Genomic DNA, 24840 nt, shown 5'->3' on the forward strand with positions numbered 1-24840 from the left:
ACACAGCATATGTAATAAAAGTTTTTAGATTCAGTATATGGGCTACTGTGAACACCTTTAGTGTACTATAGACCATTTATCAAAAATGCTGAATGGGGGGGACTTACAGTAAAGTGTAAATAGAAACAGAATGTGGTGATTCCCAAAACATTGAAACAACACATTTAATTGAGAATAGCACAAAGACAACATGCCAAATGTTGAAACTGAGAAGTTTCATTGTTTTTTGAACATTATATCCTCAGCAAACATGTTTCAAAAAAGTTGGGACGGGGTCATGTTTACCACTCTGTTGCATCACCTCTTTTTTAACAACACTCTGTAAGCCTCTGGGAACTGAGACCAATTGCTGTCATTTAGAAAGTGGAATGTTTTCCCTTTCCTGCTTGATGTAAGATTTCAGCTGCTCAACAGTTCGGGGTCTCTTTTGGTGTATTTTATGTTTCATAATGTGCCAAACATGTTCAATGGGTGACCAGTTGCCACCGCAGGCAGGCCAGTTTAGCAGCTGGACTCTTTCACTACAGAGCCATGCTGTTGGAATACATTTGACATTGTCTTGCTGAAACAAGCAAGGCCTTCCCTGAAAAAGACATCGTCTACTTGGCAGCATATGTTGCTCCAAAACCTGTAAGTATGGTTCAGCATTAATGGAGCCTTCACAAATGTGCAGGTTAGCCATGCCATGTGCTTTAATGCCCCCTCACACCGTCACAGGCTGGCTTCTGATCTGTGTGCTGATAACAAGCTGGATGGTCCCTCTCCTCTTTAGCCCGGAGGACGCAGTGTCCATGATTTCCAAAAAGAATTTCAAATTTTGACTCGTCAGACCACAGGACAGTTTTCCACTTCGCCTCAGTCCATCTTAAATGAGCTCATGAAATCCCCAAATTCTTGGCAGTTTCATGTTGACAGGCATTATTCTTAAATTGTTGCACTATTTTTCAGCTCAGTCTGTCTCAGAGTGGTGAACCCCTCCCCATCTTTCCTTCAGACAGACTCATCCTCTCTGAAGGCTCTTTTTATACCCAATCATGTCACTAACCTGCTGCCAGTTAACCTAATTATATGTGAGATGTTCCACCAGCTGTTCTCTTTTAGCTTTTTACAACTTTTCCAGTCTTTTGTTTGATCTGTCTCAACTTTTTAAACTGTTTTGTTGCTGACGTCAGATTCTGAAGAGGATATCATTTCCTAAAACAAATCAGTTTCAACATTTGATCTGTTGTCTTTGTGCTATTTTCAATTAAATATGGACTTTCAATGTTTTGCAAATCATCATGTTTCTATTTGTATTTTTCACAGCATGCCAACTTTTTCGGAAACAGGGTTGTGTTTCAGTGTTGATAGTATTTCAGGAACATGATGGATTAACATGTAGTTTGCTGTGACATTTTTGACCACAATAATGGGATTGTGAAGTTTTGATTCAGCCACATGGTGGAACCATACAGGAGGACAGCGCAGCTCTCGTAGAACAAAAAACCTAAAAATGTAAATTCCCTGGAAACGATGTTCTGACAGATTAATTCTCAAAACCCAGAACCACACCTGACTGTTAGGCTCAGTCCCACCATGATGATGAGTTACTAGGCAGTGAGAGGAAAAAAGGATTCTGAGCACATGGGCCAAGCCTCAGCAGGGCAGCTGCTGTATTGATCATAAACAGGGCAGTCCCATGAAAACAGCTGAAAGGTCAAGACGGCGGGACGCTGTCTGCAAAATATGAAAATCTGCAACTTATCTGTGATTATAATCACAGTGAGGCACCTCATCTGTTGCCTGCAGGCAATTAGCATCTGGATGGGAATGTGTCAGACACAGCAAATTAATTTCATAATGGAACATGATACATGGGGAAATAGGTCCACGCAGAGACAGAGGGTATCAAGTTAAACTCGTGCATGTAAAGCTGCATAAAAACATCAGCTTTGTTGATCAAAAAAACCTTCCACAGCTAAATTGAGCTGTAATGTTTCATTTCATCCGATTTCCACTAAGACACTAACAGTATTTACATCTTTACACAGCTTCCTCTCCACTCCAGTCATCCAATAATGTCCTCCATCGTGTTAAAAAGCTCATACACACATGCAATGTTACGAATGGGTTGCATCAAAGAGCGTTAAGTTTGGTTTGCTTAATTCTATCATCCCCCAGTGGCTGTGTTTCTCATCAGGAGCAAACGTTACAATGAACAAAACTGACAGTAAAGCTTTTGGCTCATAGCAAAGTGCAATTTCTCTTCCTCCCTCCCTCTAAAATATTAACATCACAACCATCTTTGATCTCATTTAAGCCCCTGCAGTTGAAAATGGGGTCAAGTGTGTACTTTTGGAAAAACCAATGACCTGAAGAGTTTGTTAGCTAAGTATTAGGTCGTGTTAATTTTAAAGGTTGATCCCTTCGAGAGAGCGTAGATCTGTAAGGAAATACAATATATTAGACAGTATATTTCTGCATTGATACAAGTGGATTAATGTAAAGGAAACAGGTAGCACAATTAGATAGATGGTAAATCTGCTGCCCTTCACTGTCTGCTTCAGTAATGACAGAGAAAGTTGAAACATGTATAAAGGAGGTAGAATACTGTATAAACTCTTCTAAGTCAAATCCAAAAATGAGTTTCACTCTGGCTGTCACTCCTGCCTCTTTGATCTTCTCCCGCCTGGTTGAGAGAGAACTCAGCCAAAGAGAAAGAAGTCATCTTCCATCAGCTGAAAGAAAACAAGTCGCAGATGGCGGGCAGTGAATCTAGCAGGAGCCCTCTCAGTCGGCCCTATTCTTCCCCACTCCCTGTATTGTTAGTTGGACTCCTGACCTGCTCGTCCGGCCATTCAGAGGTACTGGGCTGAGAGAAGGTAATCAAAGTTCCGTGTGGACGAGAGGAGAGGGACATCAGGGCGATGAGGAAAGCAGACAGTGCCCCAGAGATAGATGGGAAAAGGCGGATCTGGGCTGGCTGTCCTGAACTCAATCTGTGTTCACTCAAAGCGAGACAATGGTGTGGTGGTGGGGGAGAGAGTGGGGGAGCGGACTCGGAGAGGAGAGGATATCGCCTCAGGCCACAACGCCTCTCCTGCCACTGCTGAACTCTTTTAATAAACATTTAACATTCACTGGAAGAAAAATCAATACCCAGGAGGTGACTTAGCTGTGGTCCCATGAGTTGCTGCTAGCTTTAAAGAGCATGTCTGACAGTTAACAGTATGGGAATACTGGGCTGACAAAGGAACTGTCTCCAGATTACACGCAGCACAGATTTCTTACAACATATTCACACTCGTGCTAAAAAGGAGAACCTCAGCTGTGCTCTACTGTCTTATATTTAAGACTGTCTTATTATTATCTGTGTAATGAAAAACGAGTAGACACTGCTCATGTGGCAACATAACACATGCTCTGACAGCCATATTGGACTTTGCCTTGGCCAACAGCAGCTGAAAACAGCTGATTACATTGTTCAACAGGCGTTTATAAAGGTCTGCAGCTAAAACACGGTGATGAACTACACAGGGTTCACGTCTGTCCCCTTGGTGCTGTTCAGCTAATGCTGTCACATCTCTTAAGAGTTGCAAAGCAGGAGGCGCCACTGGTTCGGGAAGTGTTTTTCCCATTTCCCTTGTAGGCAAATCCTTTGTGTTACTTAACATGGAAACATGAGTCTCTTGGATACTGTAAAAACCCCACAGGTGTATGTTATGACCACCATTTTCAATTATTTCAACTTCACTCCTGAGAAATCATGTTTTATCCAACATTTTGGCCCCGGGCTTTACATGCTGCAATACCCGTGAACCTCGGGCACCATTGCTATGGAGAAGAAGCCATCAGAGGTGCGAGCTGGAACGTAGCAAATTCAAAAGCTTTGTTGTTGTAGTTTAACAAGAGGCAAAGAGAAATTAAAAGTGGTCAGGATGGTAAAATTTGTTTTGTCCACAGCTCAATCCTTGGCTCCAGCACGACATTAGCGGATCACGTGACAGATGTTTCAGCGTGGTGATTGGATGATTCTGGCTGAAATGGACCTTCAGAGTTACAGGTAACTTCTCCCCCAAAGTTTATATGTACTCAGGCTTGCACCTTTGCCTTTTAGGAGTCAGATATTTTCGCACTGAATGCACCTCCTCTGTCTGTCTTCTTATTCCTACAGTTGAATGATTGAGCTCCTCTGATGCACAAACACTGAGAATTGACTTTTCAGTAAAATAAGAGACATCTCCTGTGAAGTCCTTAAATGAGTCTAATGAGGGAGAGAGCGTAGATGCAATTTAACTTTTAATTCTAACAAGATAGTAGAACTTTTTTTGTCGAAAAAACATTTCAGAAACACATTGTTAGTCAAAGGACAGTGTTTCATTTACATCTTAAAACATATCCGGAGACCTTGAATCTTTTGGACTCAAACCAGGAGAATTTCATGTTCATCCAAACCATAGAAGTGCTCCAACTGTGACTGGACTGCATTTTTGGTCAACAACTTTGTATTGAAGCAAAATATCTTGACAGCTATTTGATGGATTGCCATAAAATTTGGTTCAGATATTTAAGGTCTCCAGAGGATACATGGTCTCTGCTGACCCCCTGACCTTTCATCTGGCCTGCAACCAGCAGGTTGACATTACTGGTTCAGAATGAAATGTCAGTGAATGGCATGCCATAAAATCTATCACAGATTCATGTCTCGTTCAAGATGAATTGCAATAACTTTGAACTTGACCTTCTTGTCTATCACTATAAATGAAGATCTATACTGTATATAGTTATTTGATATTATATATACAGTATGTCTTTTTTAAAGACATCGGTATTCCAATTTTCAATTACCCATACATCCGAAAATCTATTTTTTTTTTTTTTTTTCTATGTTTTTTATTATTTTGAAATCATTCCAATGGAGAAGAAAATGGCGAGTATAAATTATATAAAATGTTGGAATCTATCCATTTATTGATGTACTGTGTGTCCTTAATGACAGGTAAGCTTGCCTTTAGTTAAATTAGCATTAACCTGGAAGTTATTTCTGTAGTTATGTTGTATGTGAACCCTAGCGGTCTTCAGCTCACAGAGCTTTGTGTGCCCTCTGAATTCTTATCAGTGTCATCTTCAATGTTATGTTCGTGATGGACATTCGGGTTCCACAGTCCCATTTGTCCCTGTTATCTGTTGCAGTGAACCTGTGGAGGTCAGTAGCTGGGGTTTCAGGCTTCAAATCAAGTTTAGTGTCACATAAGCAACCATCCACAGTTCAGTACTGTGAGGTTCGATCTGTGCTTTTAACCCATCCTAAGTGTTCAGAGTAGTGGGCAGCCACTGTGCAGTGCCCAGGGACCACCTCCAGTTCTAAGCCAGGGCCTTTGTAAAGGGCACGGACAGGGGGATTGACCTAACATACATGCTTTTGATGGGGAAGGAAATTGGAACACCTGCAGAACATACAAACAGCACACAGAAAGGCACTGCCCCAGCAGGGATTCACACCCAGGGCCCTCCTGCCGTGAGGTGAGGGCTAACTATGGTGGCTCGCACCGCCAAGACAAGATTAAAGACTGATTATTTCACCACCATCTCATCAGACTGAGTTTGTGAAACAACAATATTTATCCCATACATGTGAACATAAAAGGCTCCATGTCTGTGAAGTAAGCGCATGATGCATACTGGGGCCTTGCGCCTGTGAAGTGGGAAAAAAAAAAAAAAAAAAAAAAAACGTGGCATTCTTATCAAGTGCATCCTGACGACATCTCACTTTCTTCCTTGCCTGTGCTCTTTTGGTATTTTGGTGACTCACCGTGAACGTGACTAAACCTGACTGTGGTGGGACAACAGGCACAGTGGGGGGGGGTGTCAGGGACGATCAAGTAGTCAGTGCAATTTTGAGTCAAGCTGCAGCTCCTGCTCAGTGCAGAAAGTAAAAAATTAAGCTTTTTGTTTGATAAACAGTGGAAACGTGGTACGTTGAAAAGACTGCACAAAGGACACATCTAATATCTGGACATCCAGCCAAATGCTTATGATTGTATGAAAATAATTAACATGTTACAAATCTACTTCTGTGCATATCATTCTTAACTTCATCAAAATAATTTTCTGTCTCAAATGTCTAATTTCCTGAATGACAGACTGTGTTATGGTTAATACGCTCATTATAAGAGTTTGCACATCGTAGATTAAGAAGCACAACTGAGTAAACACCTTGAAATGTTGACTTGATTGTGCTTTGAAGTTGTTCTGGCTGATACAGGCTGTGGATGACATGCTGATCGTTTGTTGTCATGAACGGCCGAATGGTGCAGCGCTTTTAATGTTGCTGCGGCAGGGAATTGTGTATCCTATGCTAAAGGAAATGAGAAAAGAAGCAGTGAAGCACCTTTCCTTAGTGTTTCGAGAATTCAAACAGCTCTTATCACGGCTGCCAATAGATACTTCTGGGTCATTTCACTCAGTTAGGAACCTTCCTGTGCAATATATATATATATATATATACACACACACACATGCACACACACACACACACACACACATTCTACTGCAGCCTAGGACTTGTCTGGTCTGTCTTACTAAAAGCTGCTCTCAGCAGCTAACTGAATAGCTCTTAAGAGGAAAGTCTTACAGGCTTTTAGCATCATTTAGGACAACTCCTAATGGTAAGATAAGACACTTGTGAATGAAAATGACCCTTCACAACATTAAGTGGCTTTGCTTTATGGTCAAATGCACATCAGTGTTTTGTGTTTTTCTCGTAGAGGAGAAGAAAAAAAATAACAGCCCCACCCTGCATGACAATGCAATCCAACACTACCACAGACCAAGGCCTCAAAACCAGCTGAACAAACTTCTTTTTGAGACAGTGGTTATTCATAAGCCTGAAAATCAACGTGCAGGAAAACTCTGAACTATTTGTTTGTATGAGTTACCTGAACAGCTGAGGATGAACCCCGTTTGGCTTCCGTCTCTCGGAACTCTGCTGTATTAGCACTCTGCTGGATTTAGCTTCTCTGCGTCGTTAGCAGAAATGGAAAACAGCTTGAAAATAGCTCGTTAATCACCATTACATCGTTTGATTAAAGGACAGAGCTGCACGCATGACAGCCAGAGATCAGGGACCCGGATAAGGTGTTTACATGCAGCAGTTTCTGACTTTCAGTCTGACCATCTACTCTAAAACCCTGACCATGACCCGGATGCCATTGCACATGTAAACACACTCAGTCCAAACATTCATTATCCATTGCAATCCATTCATTTGTACTAACAGTTAACTTGGATTATTTCTACAGACACATTTTAAACCAAAAGCCGAGAAGCTCTGCCAAACAGGAGGACAGGGCAGCTGCTGAGATGTGTTCCATGTCAGCTACACACACACACACGCACACACACACACACACACACACACACACACACACACACAAACACACACACACACACACAAACACACACACACACTACACGAACACTGCTTTATTCCTGCTTAATTAAATGTATATCTGTATATTTTGACTGTATGGGAGATGGTTAGCACAAATCTAACAGCATTTCCATTGCCATGTATATTCACCATCTTTTATTTAGTACTTCTGTCTGTTTGTACATTTGTGTGTGTGTGAAAATACCAGCAAGATAGAATACCGCAGCTCAACAGTGCAAGTAGTGTGTGATAAAGCTATTCTATCAGCCAGCGAGTCGGCGGTTATTGCATCCGTTCCGCATCTGTGAGCTCTCTCCTTAAACTCAGCAAAGAAGCTCTTGGAGAAGCCCATTTGCAAGGAATTGAATCACTCTTTGGAACACAGAGTGGCTTGGCCCCAACACGGATAAAAAAAAAAAAAAAAACTGGAGTTGTTTCACTTCAGTTGGGAACTTGTGCATATAGTATCTCGCTGTATCATATACAGGTAGTGTTTAAGAGGCCGCCGCAGAGACAGAGAAGGAGTGAGCTCATGCATGTTTAATCAACATTTTAAACGTGCAGTCAAAACACAGCATTTATATTCCTCGAGTCGATATCCAGTGTGGATGTGTGGAGGCTGATCTATGTTTAGCCATGCAAATGTGGGGATTAAAACTTCAGGCTAGGCTGGAGAGCCGAGAAGCGCTTGCTGCTAAATTAGTCATTCCCAGAGAAATGAATTCACAGGCACATGTGTGCACGCACACTCACAGACGTGTTCCAACTAAGACCCAATTTTTTTTTTTTTTTGTTGCCAGTCTCCAACAGAATGTAATGTAAAATCACTTCAACAAAGTGCTTGATGTGAAGAATAAAGTGTGGATCTACTGACTTGCCATGTTTGGATGACAGGCCACCCAGCTTGGTGAGTGATGGCCTGTGGATCTGACAAACATCCCCAGAGACATCGCCCATTCACTTCAGCATCAATCAGCCCCAGGCACAAAAACTGCCCAAAAAATTCCATTTGGGTCTTTTCATTGATGTGTTTCCCTCAAAGGTGAGTCATTTGTTCCACACCCAGACACTCTCTAATTGGATTGTAAATCTTTGGTGACGATTAATCATACGACCAGCTTCAGAGGTGCTAATGAGGAGCTATTTTTGCAGGGTGACATCACCACAAATCACCACTGGCGACTCTGGGCTCTGGGTTTTAACCTGTTTTGGAGTGTTGCAAGAGGAATTAAATTGTCAGTTTTATGCTTTCCCAGGGCCGCCTCTGGTTTCAAGTTGAAGGAGTGGTGAAAGTCCTAACTCCCAAATCTGTGCAAGTCTCTCTCTCTCTCTCTCTCTCTCTCTCTCTCTCTCTCTCTCTCTCTCTCTCTCTCTCTCTCTCTTCCACTCTCCTTCTCCCCCTGGTCTCCCTCACCCTTTGGCATCACATGGCTCCTCTAAGTGAGAGACATTAAGTTAGTCTGTCACCCAAAAATGTTTTGCCATTTGCAGATTTAACAATGCATTATTGGAGGCACTGAGGATAAGTGTGTTTTTACTGCATGACATTTGACCATAAGCGCTGTGTAATATTCTGGTCTTCCTTGTCCTTCTTAAGCTCATTATCAGGGCTATAAAATATCTTTTTGGTCTCAGTTGGAGGATTAAATTCTAATCACAGATTTTAGAAAAAGATGGAGGGAGCTACTGTGATGTCACCTCTAGGTTTTTCAAGGAGAATTCAGAGCTTGGATTTGGGTTTACTGTGCTGCCATCTGCCAACCAGAAAATCCAAAATTGGTCAGGCACTGGATGAAACTGAAGAGTAACGGGTAGGTGTCAGCCACCCGGCTGATTCTGAGAGCTTGAAATATCCATCAATTTTAATCATTTGTTAATCACAATAAATAATGAAGAATGACTGAAATTCAGATTCATATCATTAGATTATGACGTTGCAGCCAATGAATATTATATGAGATCACCTAGCTGGGCTGCACCAGCTATGCTGAAGTTCAAACGTAACCTAGTTTGAACATATTTTCTATGTTTGGACAGTTTATACACTTCTAAAATTTTTGGGCTCCACCAGTCAGAATAGTTACTGTTAGTTAATTTATAACTTAAATCGTACACCTAGCCCTTATGTCAATCGTTATTTTACAGAGGACTTTACACCCAGTAAAGTCCTACCTAAAATAGTAGTTGACTGTTGGCCTTTGACTAAATTTGACATTAGACAGTACCATTAATGGGTTGGCAAGCAAATGTAAATAGCCAGATAAGTTTAGAATTAACAGCTCGCAAGCTGTTATTTATTAACAGTAACTTGCTGACACATCCAAACACTTTGGCATCCATGTCTCCTAAAAATGATATTCATCAACAACTAATTTACATTAGAAAATACATTTTGTATGGAATGTAGAGCTGCTCACATTATGCTTCTTATCAAATGTTCATACCCTAACACTGATCGCTGAACGTCCACTTTCACGACATCAGTTAAAATATTGAAAACACTGTCTTGAAGTATAAGACAGAGGGAAGGAAGAGGAAGAGGAGCTGTACAAACGATCTTGGTTCTGTGTATTTACCAACTGAGGCAGATTGGCAACACCAACACCTTGTCTTTATTTGTTCTGTGCAGGGATGCGATCAAACGTCTAAAGATGACACGGACCACACCACGTCTACAACTGCAAACCAGACTGGCAAGATGACACACAGCTGCAAGGCTCAAACACTCTGTCTTTTGACTTCTTATTGGAGAGCACATGGTACCAGCTTGTCCTGCTGTTAACCCAATTCTTGAACCTGGATTGTATGTATTCTGAAAGCTTACCAGGCAGGGACACTTTTGGAGCCTGGATGATGCTCTATTAGAAAACACAACACAACAGGGTATAGGATGAAGCTTGCAGGATGGCCGATTTCATCCTCTGGCTCCCCACCACTGCAGCTTTTACTCTGGGTAAAGGCACTGGTAGGTTAGCTTCACCTGTAGCTTCAACTTCCTAAGCTGGCTGAGGCACAACATTTTGAATTCGAGTTGTTGAACTGTTAAACAGGTGTGCTCTGGAGGGAATCCTGATCAGCATGCGATCAGAGGAAGGTAGACCCGCTGTCTTTCCAGCACAAATGGAATAAGGAGAACATCTTTTATTCAGGAGGCAGCAGAAATTTGTGATCTTAATTTGGAGAAGCACTGACAAGCTGACCTGGATAGAGATGACCAATCGCCTACATCATGGCTGTACAACTTCCTGAAAAAAACAGAACTGAGTACAATAGTTTGGTAGTCTTCTCAGTCATGCCCTCATCTGTCTCATCTGCCAGTCAGAAGTGGCCTGGTCCCTCCACTCCACACCAAACAACAAGGAGCTAATCAACTTTGACTGCACTGTCTGGGTTTGGTGGTGGCAGAGTCTTTGATGGGTGCAGGTTTGCAGCAGGGATTAATCTCAGCGTACTAAAGTGTCTCCCTGGCAGCTGTTGGCATGTGCCGTCCACCCCATTGATCGGGCCCGTCTGTGCAGGCAGGGCTGCATAATTCTATTTAATGTATGAGGAGCGAGGGGGGCTCCAGGCCTGTCACAGTCAGTGCAAACCGATCCAACTGGCCTCATGCTAATGCGGCCTGCCAGGCCTCCCCGAGGACAGAGCCTGGCTTTAGGGAGCACAGAGGAGGACTCATTCTGCCCATGCCGATTCGTCAAACAGGAGAGGAGAACTGTATCTCCAGGTGATCCCAAAAACAGCCAGAGCGCACGAGAGAAAGCGAGGGCGAGGCAGAAAGAAAAACGACAACCTAGAGACAGAGAGAGAAGGCAGGAGAGAATGAGAGATGCTCCTGATCATAAGATTAAGGTTGTTAAATGGAAAAACGCTAACAGCCTGCATGGGGACATTAGCATTTATTGTCTCGTCGATGTAATCAGCTGTGTGTGTGTGTGTGTGTGTGTGTGTGTGTGTGTGTGTGTGTGTGAGGAGTTAGGAACTTTCTCTGCCCATTTTTTTTTTAGTGCCTGTCACGCACCACTGATAGCATTTTGCTAAAACCTGCTGAAACACTTCCCCATATCTGAGTTCCTGCATTTCAAAATTACACAAATATAGTTCAATTACAGCAAAAAGTGTGATGTTATAATTCCAGGTTGAAAAAAAGTCAAACAAAGTGAAACTGCATCAGTCATACAGAACAACAATTATTGACTTGAAATTAAATATTACTCCTTCAAAGCACTAAAGCAGTATGCTGGAAAAACACTCCACTGGTACATGCTGCAACCGCCATTTGTACTGTTAGGGATCATATGTCACATTAAAATTACCAATCCGTATCCAAAAAAAAGTTGGGACTCTGCGTAAAATGTAGAAGCAGAATGTGATGATCTGCAAAACACTGACAAAGACATCATCTACATCAGTGGGTGAAGTCGGCACTCCAGGCAGACCAGTTTAGCAGCTGGACTCTTACTACAGAGCCATGCTGTTGGAATATCTGCAGAATGTGGTTTGACATTGTCTTGCTGAAATAAGCAAGGCCTTCCCTGATAAAGACATCGTCTACTTGGCACATAGTTGCTTGAAAACCTGTAAATATGGTTCAGCATTAATGGAGCCTTCACAAATGTGCAGGTTATGTGCCATGTGCATTAATACCCCCTCACACCATCACAGGCTGGCTTTTGATCTGTGTGCTGATAACAAGCTGGATGGTCCCTCTCCTCTTTAGCCCGGAGGACGCAGCGTCCATGATTTCCAAAAAGAATTTCAAATTTTGACTCGTCAGGCCACAGGACAGTTTTCCACTTCGCCTCAGTCCATCTTAAATGAGCTCAGGACCAGAGAAGGCGGTGGCGTTTCTGGATCTGGTTTATATACGGTTTCCTCTTTGCATGGTAGAGTTTCAGCTTGTATTTGTAGCTGCAGTGATGAACTGAGTTCACAGACGATGGTTTTTGGAAGTGTTCCTGAGCCCATTCAGTGACGTACACTACAGAATTGTGTCTGTTTTGATTGCAGTGCTGTCTGAGGGCCTGAAGATCACAGCCTGCCAACACTGGTTTTCAGCCTTGTCCCTTGCGTACAGAGATTTCTTCAGATTCTCTGGATCTTTTAATGACATTATGTTCTGTAGACAACAAAACCTCCAAATTCTTTCTAAGTTTATGTTGAGAGACATTATTCTTAAATTGTTGCACTATTTTTCAGCTCAGTCTGTCTCAGAGTGGTGAACCCCTCCCCATCTTTCTTTCAGACAGACTCATCCTCTCTGAAGGCTCTTTTTATACCCAATCATGTCACTAACCTGCTGCCAGTTAACCTAATTATATGTGAGATGTTCCACCAGCTGTTTTCTTTCAGCATTTCACAACTTATCCAGTCTTTTGTTGGCACTGTCTCACCTTTTTTGAAATGTGTTGCTGACATCAAATCCTAAATGAGGATATCATTTTCAAAAACAGTTTCAACATTTGACATGTTGTCTTTGTACAATTTTCAATTAAGTATGTTGTTTCAGTGTTTAATAAATCATCATGTCTGTTTCTATTTACATTTTACGTAGCATCCCTTTTTTTGGAAACAGGGTTGTAGTTATAAGACAATATGTTAAAGAATGATTCTTGTTTATCACAACTTACCGGATCTTATTTTCGTAGGTTTGGCTTTTTGTCAGATTGTCGAACTCCTGCAGTTTCTTGCCCTCCTCCCAGATTGCAGCAGTTACTTTAGTGAATACAAAATGTTAAACTCACAATATACAAAATAGGACCATGAATATTTAGAGATATATAGTACACATAGAGAGATATATAGAATGGTTAAAATGCATCACAAATAAGAGAAATAACACGTAATGACACAACATGAGAGGAGCACAATGACTGGTTCTTGGTGCTCGTGATATCAGCAGCTTTTTTATGTGAGCTGGTGGGATCCGGTTGTAACTTTGGGTGAATGCTAAACAGGATTCTCCCTCCAGCCTGCAAAACCATTTTGACACGAATATTAAACAAACAGGGGCTGTGCTCACAAAGCTTTAATCATTGCTATTATTAATGATTGACTGTTCTAGATAGGAAGAAAAGCCATATGAGAAGGGATTTCACACCTTAATCAGGCTGAAAAATAGCTATCACAGCACTTATGGCTTCCCCTACAAATAGGTTGCTGCTCATTCCGGAGCTTCTTATCCAGACGGACCACAGTGCCAGACCTATTTTCATCAGTTAAGGAAGGCCCCATGCATCAAAGCCAATAACTAGACCATAATTATATTGACAGTAACACAGCGTGACATTATATCATCAGATGCTTTGCACTAATTTCTTTTTAAACATCAACAAATGTTCCAGTGTCAGTGACCCCAAATAGACTCCCCGTTCATCACATTCACCCCCATGAAGAGATAATCCCACATTCACAACAGCCACTCGCAAACACTGAGAATCTCAGCGATAATGATATTACACTTATATTAACACATGTGGCCAATGCAGACCTGAGGCAGGGAAGCACAGCGGCTGATGCCCATGAGGACATTTACTGAATAATAATATGATGATTTAAGATCCTGCAGTAGTCATGGCTTTAATAAGACACACTCACACACACATATATAAATTGTAAATATTCAGACATTTTTTTTTTTAAAGCTGCCGCATCAATTGAAACATGAGTCTCATGTTTTAACCAAGAGCCATTAAAGCTAACCGTGACAGGAGGCAGGTGAATAAGGGATAGCTCTGGGTTATCACAGCTATGGTCTTACTTTCCTAGTTCTCGCCATCATTTTTGCTAGTTATGACAGCAATATACTCAGCAAAGCTAGTTTCTGAGACGTAGGAGCAGGGCGACAACATATAAACCAACTAGCTGCGTTAACTTTTAACCTCTGTACGTTGTTCTTGCTGGAACTGTGGCTCGTTGCTGTGCCTTTGTCTTGCATTTTCAGTTTTGCAGGCTTTTTCCAACCTTTCTCACTGTGTTTTTAGTGATGTTGCCTTCTTCAAAGATCTCAGCAGTTGACTCGGTGTAAGTGCGATGCAATTTCTGATGGGAATTATGGCCGAAAGTATCAAGAGAAGAACAAATCTTCAATAAAATCAGTGATATTCCAAACATCACAATAGTGAGTGAAGTTTCGAAGGAATGCGGAGCGCAGACATCAGTCAGTATCAGTCATTCCTCCTGTCATCTGTCCTCCTCCCTCTGCTGATGTGAATCACTGCCTGCAGGTACCGCTGGCAGAGGGAGGAGGGGCGGCTTCATCTCAGCCAGCAGCCGAGTCTACAAGAATTTAAGCTAAACAGGCAACACAAACACAATCTTTGTTTTGGCTTGTTTGGAACAGTTAGCCGAGCTAGCGCACTGTGCCTGTGTAAAACATTGTGATGGTGAATGAGAGGCTGTGGACAGAGCAGGTCGAAATATTTTTTCTGCATGTTTATGCTTGTTGAACAGATGTATTAATAAAGTATTGGCTTTTTAGCCACAAAGGTTTTATTGCACTTGCAGAACAAGTTGTAGTTGGAGGAGCTCAACCATGACACAGAGAGCAGAGGAGACGCTTTAGTGTGGTAATAAATTACACCAAGATGTTGAAAAGTGCAGATAAAAGAAGGGATGACATCAGAGCTTATCACCAGTCTTTAATGATTTAGCCCTGGGGCCTGTTCAGCACCAGGTTTGAGTACCATGTGTTTGCCACTCCCTCGCTCCCTCCCTCCTCCCAGCATTGAGTCAGTTATGTCTGCAATAACAACATCACAAAAACCTCTCATACACACTTCCAGCTGCAGCCTTTTTTGTCGAAACACTTTTCATTTTGTTTCTTCATAGTTCACCTTTTGTGTCTCTGGTTCTTCTGTTCAGTACTTTAGTACTTTAGTGGCCCTTACATATCAGCAGCTAGCCAGCAGTGAGTACTGTTCACTGTTTCTGTCGATTGTTGAACTAATAGGTGTGAATGAATCACGATGTTCGTGGAATTGAACCTACAGGAGATACTTGGTGGGCGCAGAGTAACTTTTTGGATCATCAGGCCACAGTTAATGTCGAACCCTGAGCTGACATGTGCAGACTGTCACTATGACGGAGGTTTCTCATAGAATAAGTGTATTTCTGAGAACAGCTGCAAATAATTGATTTGTCATTTATCTGGAGATCACACTTTTATCTGAAGACAGTGTAAACAGCAAAGATTTGGCAGTGTGAGAGGCCCACATGCATTTAGGCTGTTCTATCTGGACAGTTTAATGTTCTCGTGATACCAACTTTATTATCTGATAGCTCCATGATCAGTTATTGTAATAATAGCTTTATTAACTACCTATCTAACGTTCATGTTTTGTTCTCCTTTTCTCCATGCAGAGAAGAATGAGACTAAAACAAGATAACATTATACAGTAATGTTATGTTACAGTGACAAGTTCTATTCATTTTGCCCACGGTGTCTTGATTATATTAAAAACATCACATAGATGAGCCCCCTTTCACTGACTCTGTTGGTGTTGGAGGATCCACTGTCACAGTGTAAATGCCAGTGGATGCTGATGCTCCCCTTAGCGCTGATCTCATTTGTTGGCAGTAATAATACTAATGTATTAAATTTAGCAAGATAATTATATATTGATTAAAACGCTAACTAAGCATAGCAACTTTCAAATTAGCATGTCATTTGATTTGACAGACGCATACAAAACCCAGCCTGAATTCATATTCAAATGTTTTATTTCGTGCTGTTTGCCCTGATCTCTGCTCTCCCCCAGACTCACTCCAAGAAACTCCCTATAGCACAAGCCCATGTTGTTTTACATTTTATTAATAGCAACATCAGAGTACTAAATGTACAGAGGACGAATCCAATGAGAATCGCATTTACAGTGCTTGCAAATACAGAGCTTAGTAGTACAAGAGTAACCAAATCAAAGTCACCTGGAAATCGAAACGTTTACCAATAACTACAAAAGGAAGAGATGTGGTTCATAAGACACAAAATAAAAGTTATACAACATTTAGCCGTCACAGAGACAGACTGGAGTCCCTTTTGTGGAGGTGTACTGTGTGTGTATGTGTGTTTGTATATACTATTATAGTCTTATACAAAAGTTAACAGAGGTACTCATTGATATATTAAACACAAATATAAAAAGTTTAAGAGTCACAAAGTACAAACTCTTCATTTTTATGGCGACAACACAACTCGAGTCAGGTTCCTTCATGGTAGGTATGGATTGTGATTGTAAGTCGGCTTCAATGAACAAACCGGTGTGCCAGCATGTGGAACCACCCCCCCCACCCCCCAAAACAAAATAACACCCCTACACATCCTCATCCTCATCCTCAGAAATTGAAACTGTACGTATGATGTATTTTTCTTTTGACACCTCTGTCATCTCTGATTTTGATCAACTCTCAGGGAACAAAGCAGCCATGGATCCACTGTATATTTCCTGTTTTCCCAAATTTCCTCACTGTGCCAGTCACTCGAGGCCGACACTTTGTTGTTAAAACATTGCACGACGTCTGATGCCGTCTACGCAAATCAAATGCCGCTACAGCAGATTTGGGTCACGCAGCTAGTGTCTATCTAGCAGAGGGATTATGGGAATTATGGCAGAATCGAGATGTTGCAAAGCAAGTGTTTTTCTCTTGTTTTCCTCGGTTCAAGTCTTTGACTGTATTGATAAGCACTGACAGTGACAGTGCCTTAGCTCTTGTACATAGAAAAGTAAAAACATGACCCGAGAGGAGAGTCGGAGCCCTCCACTTTAGATACAGTAAGCGCACAGTACGTGATTTTGTGGAAAGATGAGGAGAAGCGAAGTGAGGAGCTACAGTTTTCTGGATTCAGTGAGATTCATGTCAGCCAATAAAGATCACCTTCGTCCTTCCCTCTGAGTTTAACTTTTCACTGTCCAATGAAATATTTTCGTCTCCCCGCCGAGTCTCACTTTGCTGTTTGAGTGCTTATCGACTTGTTAGAGAATTAAAATCACCACCGCATCACCATCAATGCCAGCTGTGAAACAAGTTTCTATGCTAATCAGACAGCCAAAGGCCATGATTAAACCAGATCGATACATCGACTCCTCCCGTCTCACGCGTCCGATGATATGGGGAAAAACAAACCTTGGCTTTGTGGATGTTCAGCCCACATCTAATTCAAACAACACATATGTCAATAAGTTCCACTTTGTATGTCTGACATGCAAACAGGAAATCAAGTCCCTGCAAATGAATGCCCGGGACATCCTTTATCGCGACAGGAACACTCTTGCTGATTGATAGCTTTTTTGTGCTGACGGGAGCATAGGTTTCATGGGGTTGCTGAAGAGACACTGGAGCCGCAAAATATTCATTCATTGTGAAAAAGGCATGTCAAGTCTTTGGTGTCTGTTTAAGACTTTTCTACAAGACCCCCCACCCCCACCCCACCCCCGTTCGCCCTGCCTTTGCCTGCACTGATCTCGGATCATGTTTCCTGAATCAAATCTGACCGGCGCAGTGGAATCATTTCTCTCCCTCTTAGCTATAATACAGCACACTCATCAGCTGTCCTGAAATATAAACTGAAAAGGCAAGAAAGCAGGAAGGCATTTCCTTACATATCAGTTTGATTTCAGACCGAGCGGAAAGGAGGAAGGGTGATGTATGCCGATGTCTCCAGGTATTCGTACCTGTTTAATATATACATACATATATATGTATGTGCTGTATATGCTGCAGTTTTCCTTGTCTAAATAGGCAGCGTGGCTCTAATGAGGGACGCTAACAATGCAAACAAGTTGCTAACTGACATAAAACCTTGCAAAACCTTTTCCCTACACTACGAACACAAGAAGAAATTCAAAATGTCAAAGTTTCGCATCGTTCATTAATCTGATTCTGAAAGAATGAGAGATTAGTCAAACGCAATTATTATTAGCTTGGTACAAAATTTCAGCGTTTTCAGTGGGGTCACATTTTACAGTTTTCAGGGACAGTGTTAGTAGTACAGAAACTTGGCAACCACAAGTACCTTCTTTTGATGAAACTGTTCGCAACAAGTCAAAGAACTAGCATGGTCACAAACGGTCAGCAGTCCAAATTTCAAAAGGTTGTTTGTAATATAGGAAACTGTACTTCAGCAAAGATCTCCAACAATCTTCAGTCTGCACAGTCAAAGGATAATTTGGTATTGAGTACAACTTGGATCTTATTTGCACACTTTTGGTGCTAGCAGCTCTGTGAGACTGTATTTAGACACAGCCACACTTAGAGCTAAATGCTAACATCGGTGCACTAACAAGCTTACAGTGACAATGCTAACATGCTGATGTTTACCAGATATATTGATCATGTCCTCTATCTTAGTTCAGTGTGTTAACATGCTAGTCAAGGGATCACCAAAGTCATTAGGATTCATTCGGGATATCCCTCTGAATCCACAATAAGATATATTTTAGCCTGCACCAAAGCAGTGGACTGGCTGACCAATAGCTAGCATAGTTAAAAATTAGGTAGAAGTTGAAACAAACCAGAATTATCCTTTAAAAACTTTGATGAGTGAAAAATGGTGAATGACTTCCCACATTATTGTGTGTAACTATGATCTTTGTGTTTTTTAACCAGGTCAATTTTGCAGAGAGTAGTTAATGCACAGTTTTCCTTTCACAATTCTTTCTTTAGATGTCATTCCCTGATTATTTCATATCCTCATAAATGCTAATATTAGTTAGTTTTAGCAGTCATTACAGTAGAGTATGTGGCAAATTGTACATTTTCTTGGGTGGTTGTAGCAATATTTATATACAAATACAAAATCAGAAATTATGTCAAGTGAATGCAAACCAGTATAGATCAAGTTCAGTTGGTTTCTTGGCAGCTACTGTTGGAGTTACACTGTTTTTTATCCATGAGATGAAGCACTATATTAGAATCCATGTAGAAATGATGTTAAAAACAGAGAGTTATTGGTTTTCCAGCCAACCATGAATACAGCAGAACCCAAGATATGATCACAACACTTCTTGGAACCACTCAGCACTCAGATCCTTTCAGACATTCTGCCTGGAAATCACTCCCCAGTCTCTGAACTATTGCAGCGTCTACTGAAGTATTATACTGGTTAGCTAAAGATATAATACAAGTACTGCTTGAAAGTGCAGGTAGGAAGCTTGGCACAAGGTTAGTTTTGTGTTTTGAAAGAAATACCGTAGTTACACATGTAAACAAAGACACTATCCCCGACCTAGCTGAAACCTTCCCAAAAACTGGAGAGGTCTTGAAAAATAGAACACACCTGTACACAAATAGAAGCAAATATATAGAAAATACATTTACACGTGTATAATATACAGTAAGTTTTGTAACCTTCTGACTATTAAGATAACACTCTTCATTCAAAAAAATATATGTTATGTCAAAGAAGCAACTCCGCAGCCTGACACACACACGTGAGGCTGAATTGGTATGGGTCATTCATGAGAGTGGTTTTCATGTTGTGAATGGGCAAAAGCAGGAGTTTTGCACCACAGTGTTTATCCCAGGCCGTCTCAGCACCTCCTGAATGGCTCACATTTACAGATACTGATCTCACTGGGACAACCTGTTTCCTTCGAGCCTTTAAGGAAGTATTTAAAATCATAAAAACCATCTTTGTGAATTACTGGAGATCTACTGTCGACACGCAATAAAACCCACCTTTTGAATCTGTACATATTGCTGTCTGCAGCCAAAAACGTTTACAATTACAGAATTGTATTTGTGCTTTGTACAAACCCACAGCACAATAAAAGGTAGATTCACAGGCGGCTTCTTCGAGAGCTTCATAGCACAAAGGTAATCTGTCTTTCAGAGCTTGAGGTTGATAATAAAATTATTGGTGCTAGAAAACGCTCAAGAGAGCTTCACTGTCCTTCCTGACCATGGAGTTCCTTCACCTTAGATAGATTGTTGAAACCAATTTGGCAGCGGCTGATTGGCTCGTCATAATCCCCTTACTTCAACAATACACTGACAGTATTTTTGGGTTTTGAAAGAACTTTTCTTTCTCATAAGTCTGGATCGTATTTTCACTCTGCTTCCTTTGGCACAAATTAAAACGATCTATTTGTGCACATCTACCGACTTCCTGGCTGTGATAGCTGAAATTCTGATATGCTAGAAATATTGTCCTCAAGTATTGAGTGGATCTGGCTCTGAAGAGAGCTAACTAACCCATACCGCACATTTGGTGCGAAGCCCTCCCTGCTAACATCTTCCATTGAAAACACACGGTGCACATCACTCTGACCTTGAGGGACACCAGTTTGCAGCACCTCCTTCACAACTTCTTCTCCATTCTTAGCTGGAAAACTAAGGATACGTTCAGGCTCCATCTTCAACAAATGGGTTCATGTTCTTCTTGACTTTCTCACTAAAATTCAGACTTTTGGGTTTGAAAAATTATTTATCAAAAGTGAACCACTCTGGGAGTTGGGTGCGGATATTCATTCACTATCTGTGGAGGGATTCATTTTTCAGTCTCTTTCCTGTTTATGCAAATTATCGCATGAATTATTTGAATTTGGAGTTCAAATTGAATGTCGTCCACCCTTTTAGCGTTACAGCTCAGATCTAAATCATAACCAATGATTAGAATTTATTCCAAACAGCTGCTGAAATTCAGACCAACATAAAATGTGCAAGAGAGCTAGACAGACCTGAGGCAGTATGAATGTCCTGTCGAGCTCCATGCAGTCTGTTGTGGCTGTCCTTACTCAGTCTTTACATGAATTTGCTGCTATGATTTGTTACAGCAGTGATCCTGCACCACAGAAGCCTTTTGTTTGTTTTTCCATTGAGCCAAATCAGGTACGAATCTGACATAATAAGCAACTGGAGCGGGCATTGAATTGGCTTGCACCGGGTGTATTCAGATTGTTTTCTTTGTTATAATCTCAGCTCGGGTGGAAGTATTTAATTAACAGCGCTGAATCCCAAGTGCGTCGGAGCTCCACTATTAGGGCTGTGGCAGACTCTTCTGTGTAAAAAAATAGACATAGACAACTATTCTGTTTTTAAAATGGGACCCATAGAAACAATGTTTTAAAATCAACTGTTCAGTAAAGCATATACCATTTCTTTTTTTTTTTTCCTCCATCTTCTCTCTTCCCCAACTTATAGAATAGTGTTTCATATAAATATCTTTTAGACTCTTTTGCAACATATTTCTTAAAACTATTTCAAAACATATTCAAATACAGTTGTAGTATTTTTTATCTTTCACATTTCTTTGAAAAAAAGAAACAAACAAAAAAAAAAACAATGTAGTTGGAGTCGATACAGGGTTAATATAGCGCTCTTTGTTTAGTCCATCATTTGTTGTTGAAACTTCCTTCTATCCAGGTTGTGGCACATAGTGGCATTATTGGCACATTGTTCAGAAATACAGTTCATCTTCCACTCACAGCAGCTCCGTGGGTTCCTTTTTCAAATGTCAAAGTGTTTCTCTTGAGACATCCTTGACGTCCACAGTCTTGTCCCACACATCCTGTAAATATACCTATATATAATCTATATCTAAATGACTGTACGTTCCTGGAAATATGGATTGGCAGCGTTGAGGCTGCTCTGCTTGTCATCTCTAGAAAAATAAATATCTTCACCAGTGTCCAAAGAGTGATCACACTATTTTACAAAAGAAGCTGTTTTGTGTGTTTCTTGTTTCCAACTGGATCCTGTGGAGATGCGGAGAACAAAATCACAATTACCCCTCATTATGGGCTGAGTGCAAAATAAAACAATCACTTGAACAGATAGGATTCGCAAACCCAACCTTGCTTTCCAGTTATGTTAGGGGAGACGTATCCAGCTCTGGTCTGAACAGGTGCTACCCAGTGCTTTTTCAAACCAGATGAGAAGGCAATGCTATATTAAAAAACCTGTACTGTCAAGGCCTGCTGTTACATACACTTAAGCCGAGGAAATACATTCAATTTGCAGTACAATAATGAGAGATCTTATGTCTTTTGAGACTGCGGCGATGGGAGTACGCTGTGTAGAGCTGAGCTGACTGAGACTAATGTGTGTCCAGACAACGGCGAGGCGCTGTCCTCTCACTACGCTACCTGCAGGCAATTCTATTCCTTTTAAAATCTGGGTCAATAGCAGACGTTACACCTCCCCCGGGGCTTCCAGCAACACTGTGGGGCTGGAGCATGTGTTTAACTTTCACGCTTTGAATTTCAAATGCAGGTCATTCTGGCATATATTATCCATGTATAAAAATATGTCAGAAGTCAAGTGAAAGTGCCTCTTTACTCCTAGAGATGTTCAAAACAATATGCTATTGGTGTAAGGATGAGAGTGCTGACATAAATATTAATGTTTCAGATACGAAGAGTGAAGACATTAATTGTGAGCATATAGCTTATTCACACTGATGTCTACATAATTACTTTCTTATCTCATCTACTAAGACCTCTGATATTGCACTGAACTGGATGTTTTTTCATCACTGTGCACAAGAGCGCAGAGGAGCATAATCATGTCACAAATACCAAACATATGCCAAGTTCCCTTCTATTCCCAAAGTGGGGCAGCATCACCACAGGGATCGAGGTAGCTAAGGCTCAGATGATGATTTGCAAGGGGACAAAGTGGCACAGTACCCACCAGAGTGTGAATTCAGGAAGTCTCTTCCACCCACAGGAAGTGAACAAGGCCTTCAGCTCGTCAACAAGAGATCTCGAACCATTTCTCTGACACAAAGGCCACAGGAATCAGTTGTCTTTCGGTGGGGGAGGGCCTGTAGGATAAAGTGCAAGAGGTAAGAACATTAAGTGGACGTCCGTTGGTGGATATGATGCAGTTTGATTGGTTGTATATTTATCTTACATCCAATCTCATCCAAGCCTTAAAGACCTGCTATAATAATCTCCCTTTTGCGCCTTTAGTGCCACTGTAAACATTGTACCATCGATCACAGGCACAGAGATAATAACACACTGATCAGAAATTAATCAGCAATGTTGCTGTTGAACAACACCAGTAAAAATGTACCCATCCTTCCACGACTTTCAATAAATGAATCCAGACACTGTGGACTATTTACACCAGATGAATGATCCTACCCTCACTGCCAGCATAATGAATCTGTTAGAGGGTTTGGACACACAGAGTAAGTGTGACCATCTTTTCTGGCCCTGCAGCTTGGATGACTGTTTCTGTTATCCACTCAGTCGGTAAACACTGTTGAAGCTCTACCACATTTTATCTTCAGATTACATATGAATGATAGTTTAAGGTATAAAACCACAATAGGCCAGGTGTCTACGTCAAGCACACCTGCCTTGTCAGTTCATATCACAAAGACAGACAGATCTTCACCCACTGAGAGGAGCAAGAGTCAAATGCAAACACACCAATGAGTCACCAGTATTGCATCCCTTGCCTCTTCTTTTGTTATAAAGCAGCAGAGATTAGCTGGGTTGGAAAACATGGATGTCTTCTGTGTTGTGTCTGTATATATATTTATATATATATGTGTGTGTATGTGTGTGTGTGTGTGTGTGTGTGTGTGTGTGTGTGTCTACCATTTGAAACGCTGTTAGAAACATCAGTTGGACAGAAAATGGCGGTGTAAAGACTTAAATACAGTGAAAATCACGGGTAGATTTGGATTTATGTGTGCAGCTTTAGCATGCCGAGGCACACCGCTCAGCCAGGTGTCGGGCAGATGGACGAGGAACGAGGCAACGGACAGCGGCATTAAAGGCAAACAGTTTATGTGTTGATTCGCTCTGACGGGAGCGATTGTTGCTCAGAGTAACAGCACACACGAGGAGAGGAGTGAGAGGAATCCAAGCATTTCATGAGGAAAATGTATTCACCATGATTGTTATTTCAATGTGATCTTTCTCATCCGTCTGCAATTGTCTTCTTTTTTAATGTTCTATAATTTCATGTGGAAGTCATTAGAACATTTATCCCCTCATAAAACCATCATTATTAGGAAACAGACATTGATTTCTTAACCCAATTAACATTGATCTAGCGCTGCCATTCAGCATGGGCTTTCATAATACTGAGGCCATTAAAACATTAGTGATAATAACTGTAGTGGACAGAGAGATCACTTTGGACTTCCAGTGCTGACTGACTGAAGATATGCTCCAGTGTGCATCTGCCTTTTGTGCTATAAAGAGCCCTGCGCTGGCGTACCTGTTTCCGTTGTAAGCAGTCTTGTACACAGGCGTTTGCTGGATCATCTCATCGGTGTAGATGGGCACGGCAGTCCGCACGCACTCATGTGAGCACTGCAGGCTGTCATTGTAGGCAGTGAATATGTCCACCTTGCTGGGCACCCGGGCTGGGGTGAAGTCTGTCAGGTTTTGGCAGCTTTCTTCCTGCTGGTGGATCTTGCGCTGATGGCTATTGTGGCGGCCATTTCCCGACTGCGCACAGCTACAAAAACA

General features: G+C 41.4%; 1 protein-coding gene across 2 annotated transcripts in view; it reads right to left on the reverse strand.

Annotated features, from left to right (window-relative positions):
• Positions 1–16200: 16200 nt before the first annotated feature.
• ajap1 (adherens junctions associated protein 1) overlaps positions 16201–24840 on the reverse strand; it is a 48252-nt gene continuing 39612 nt past the window's right edge. The window contains exons 4-6 of one of the 2 annotated variants that reach the window (XR_013077704.1): positions 24587–24829; positions 23039–23171; positions 16201–22101 (exon numbers count right to left, since the gene is read on the reverse strand). Coding sequence is in view for 1 of the 2 variants with exons in the window: in XM_076740603.1 (XP_076596718.1) it covers positions 23099–23171; positions 24587–24829 (316 nt within the window). In the remaining variant the exon portion in view is untranslated. Of the gene's footprint in view, positions 22102–22970; positions 23172–24586; positions 24830–24840 lie in introns of those variants that run through there. The other variant, XM_076740603.1, reaches the window with a different exon arrangement.

Source organism: Chaetodon auriga, chromosome 10 (assembly GCF_051107435.1).
Source record: "Chaetodon auriga isolate fChaAug3 chromosome 10, fChaAug3.hap1, whole genome shotgun sequence".
Classification (NCBI taxonomy): Eukaryota; Metazoa; Chordata; class Actinopteri; order Chaetodontiformes; family Chaetodontidae; genus Chaetodon; species Chaetodon auriga.